At 56.6% G+C, this 2,500-nt stretch overlaps 1 protein-coding gene across 2 annotated transcripts in view; it reads right to left on the reverse strand.

Annotated features, from left to right (window-relative positions):
- The window catches only part of LOC122256618 (uncharacterized), a 15,136-nt gene that overhangs the window by 12,390 nt on the left and 246 nt on the right, over positions 1 to 2,500 (reverse strand). For both annotated transcript variants that reach the window (XM_086532779.1, XM_043021430.2), the window contains exon 1: positions 1,262 to 2,500. This exon is cut by the window's right edge and continues 246 nt beyond it. In XM_086532779.1, coding sequence (XP_086388905.1) covers positions 1,262 to 2,500 — 1,239 coding nt within the window. The remainder of the gene's footprint in view (positions 1 to 1,261) is intronic.

Below are 2,500 nucleotides of genomic sequence, written 5' to 3' on the forward strand. Positions count from 1 at the left end.
GGAGCTTAAAAGCATAAGAAGGTTATAAGAGTAACTCTTCTCTTGAAATTGTTTCTCGTGTGGTTACAAATTCTAGGAGTGGTTACGCATAAAGTATAGAAGAACGTGTGTACGTATGTCCATGTCCACAAACACAAGCATACACACATCATTTATCTATTAATTCATCAATATATTTACTTATTTATTCGTCCTTTGTATCTTTGATTGCTAGTCTTTTTGTTTTAAATGCGCACACGCATACGCACACGAACACGAAAGGTACTATTTACATGTTCGTTGAACGTATTCCGTTACATTTTCGAGTACATCATCTCTACATATCTCTTTATTCATCTATTTGTCCTTTATCTTTATTTCCATCGATTCTGTTGCTTTTTCTGTTAAAAAACTCTTGTTACATTCATGTTTCTATATCATCTGTTAAATCTATGCATTGACTCATCATTTATGTATTTTTCCCCTTTTGACTTCATAAGGATCCCCGCAATGCTGCCTGTCGGGATCCAGGAGTGGAGTTTGAGGCCCGGCGCGTAAAGCGGGGCATCAGAAGAGGCATTTTGACGTCATGGCCACCTAGAGGATTCCTGGTGAGTCCCTGGCCGCGCGTCTCGACTTTCCCGCGCGTCTGCAGACCAGGATGTCTCAGGGGCGCGAGGCAAAAACAAAAGCAGTTCCGCGTCGGGACTGGCGTACGGGAACCACCTCCTCTTCTCTGGCCATTAACTAGGTTATCGCGGTCGCATGATAACCTGACCTTATCTTTCTGAATTGTTTATACGTCAGGGTATCAAGTTAACAGCTTTATCGACTAAAAGAATCAATATCTAGGTCTGATATTTTAATTCCGTTTGAGTGTGAATCTGACTCTCTGTGTCTGCCTGATGATCTGTTTGGTTAAGCTACCATACGATTCGATTTCATACACTACGTGTGTTGATAAAACCTCAACTGATTCACAACACTAATGTGCGGGAGCCTGACCAGTATCCCCTGCACGAGGGTCTCTACACAGGAGGTAGTTGCGGACATTTACCAAGGGAATAAGGGGTGACACACAATTAAGTTTACATTATGATTTTTATTTACAGCTTTTCAATAAGATGAGATCAGGTGAAAGTATATATACAAATATTACAATGGGATTAAGCTGCCAAGTAGGCGGTCTCGCTGATGGCTGCACATGAAGGGAAAGACGGACAGAAACGACACAATACAACAGCTTCTCCAGGAAAACCTCACTTGCGTCTTCCATATGTACCTGTCCAGTGACGTGCGTGGTAGACGCCGCCGCGGCCGCGGCAGCTGCGGCACCCATCCTTGGAACCCGCCGCGGCAGGACAGGCGTGGTCCGCGGGTGCCAGTCCTCCGGCGCCGCTGCCCGACGATCCATCGGCGATGGCGACCTGGCAGGTGAGCGGGCGGGGGAGGTGGGGCGCGCCTTGAGCTTGGGCGAGGGCGTGCGCGACTGGGGCTGCGGCACTAGGGCGGGGGCCAGGTGGGCGGGCTGGCTCTTGGAGGGGCGCTCGGGCCGCCGCAGGTCGTCCTCGTAGCAGCGGTGGGAATTGAAGGTGCGCGTGGTGGGAGACTTGGAGGGCGGCGCGCGCGCTTCCTCGGCGCCCACGGGGCCCGGCGGCGGGTGGGCTGGAGGTCCCTGAGTGTGATGAGGATGGACATGAGGTGAGTATGACGGGTGATGGTGATGATGGTGATGGTGATGGTGGTGCGGGCAGGCCGGGCAGGCCGGGCAGGGTCGGTCGTGCGTCAACGTGGACACGATGGAGTAGAGGGCGGAGCAGTGCTGGCAGGGGCAGCAGGGCGGAGGGAAGGCGTGGCTGTGATGCAGGCTGGCCTCGCAGTAGCGTCCTCTCGCCTCCTGGTCTCCGGAGTGGCCGCGCTCCCAGCCCCCTGAAGGGCCGGTTCCCACCGCCGTGTAGGGCGGCTCAGCCCCGACCCTGTGCCGTGCCCTGCCGCGCCCCTCGGGCCCGGGGCGTCCCTGGTGCGCCTCGTCGGGGACTTCCATCATCTGGTCGCGCTGGCTGGGGGCGTCCTCCTCCCGTAGAGTTGAGTGGAACTCGTGCGGGCGCGACTCCCGCGGCACCTGCAAGTCATTGTTCTGCAGGATGATATGCGCCGTGCTCTTGCAGCGCCGCCCGTAGGGCCGCTGCTGCAAGGGGCGCTGGGTGGCGCGGTCCAGACTCCCGGAGAAGGTGAGGCTCCGGGCGGCCACCTGCTCCCCAGGGCGGCTCAGGTCCATCAGGCTCCGGGTGTAGGAGGGCGCGGCGGCCGTGGTGGTGACGCTGGTCGTGACGGCGCTGCCCGTGAAGGGGGCGGTGTCCAGCTGGCTCGACAAGGGCGGCCCCGCTCGGTTGAGCGCCAGGGAGTTGCAGATGGCACACGGAATCAAGTGCTGGGCGGCCAGGGCAGGGCTGGGGTTGGCGGGTGGGGCGGCGTTGTAAGTCATGGTGAGGCCCTCACGCCCGCAGGTGATGGAGCACTG

Source organism: Penaeus japonicus, unplaced genomic scaffold, assembly GCF_977035675.1.
Source record: "Penaeus japonicus unplaced genomic scaffold, GWHDUDI00000001_assembly GWHDUDI00000037, whole genome shotgun sequence".
Taxonomy (NCBI): domain Eukaryota; kingdom Metazoa; phylum Arthropoda; class Malacostraca; order Decapoda; family Penaeidae; genus Penaeus; species Penaeus japonicus.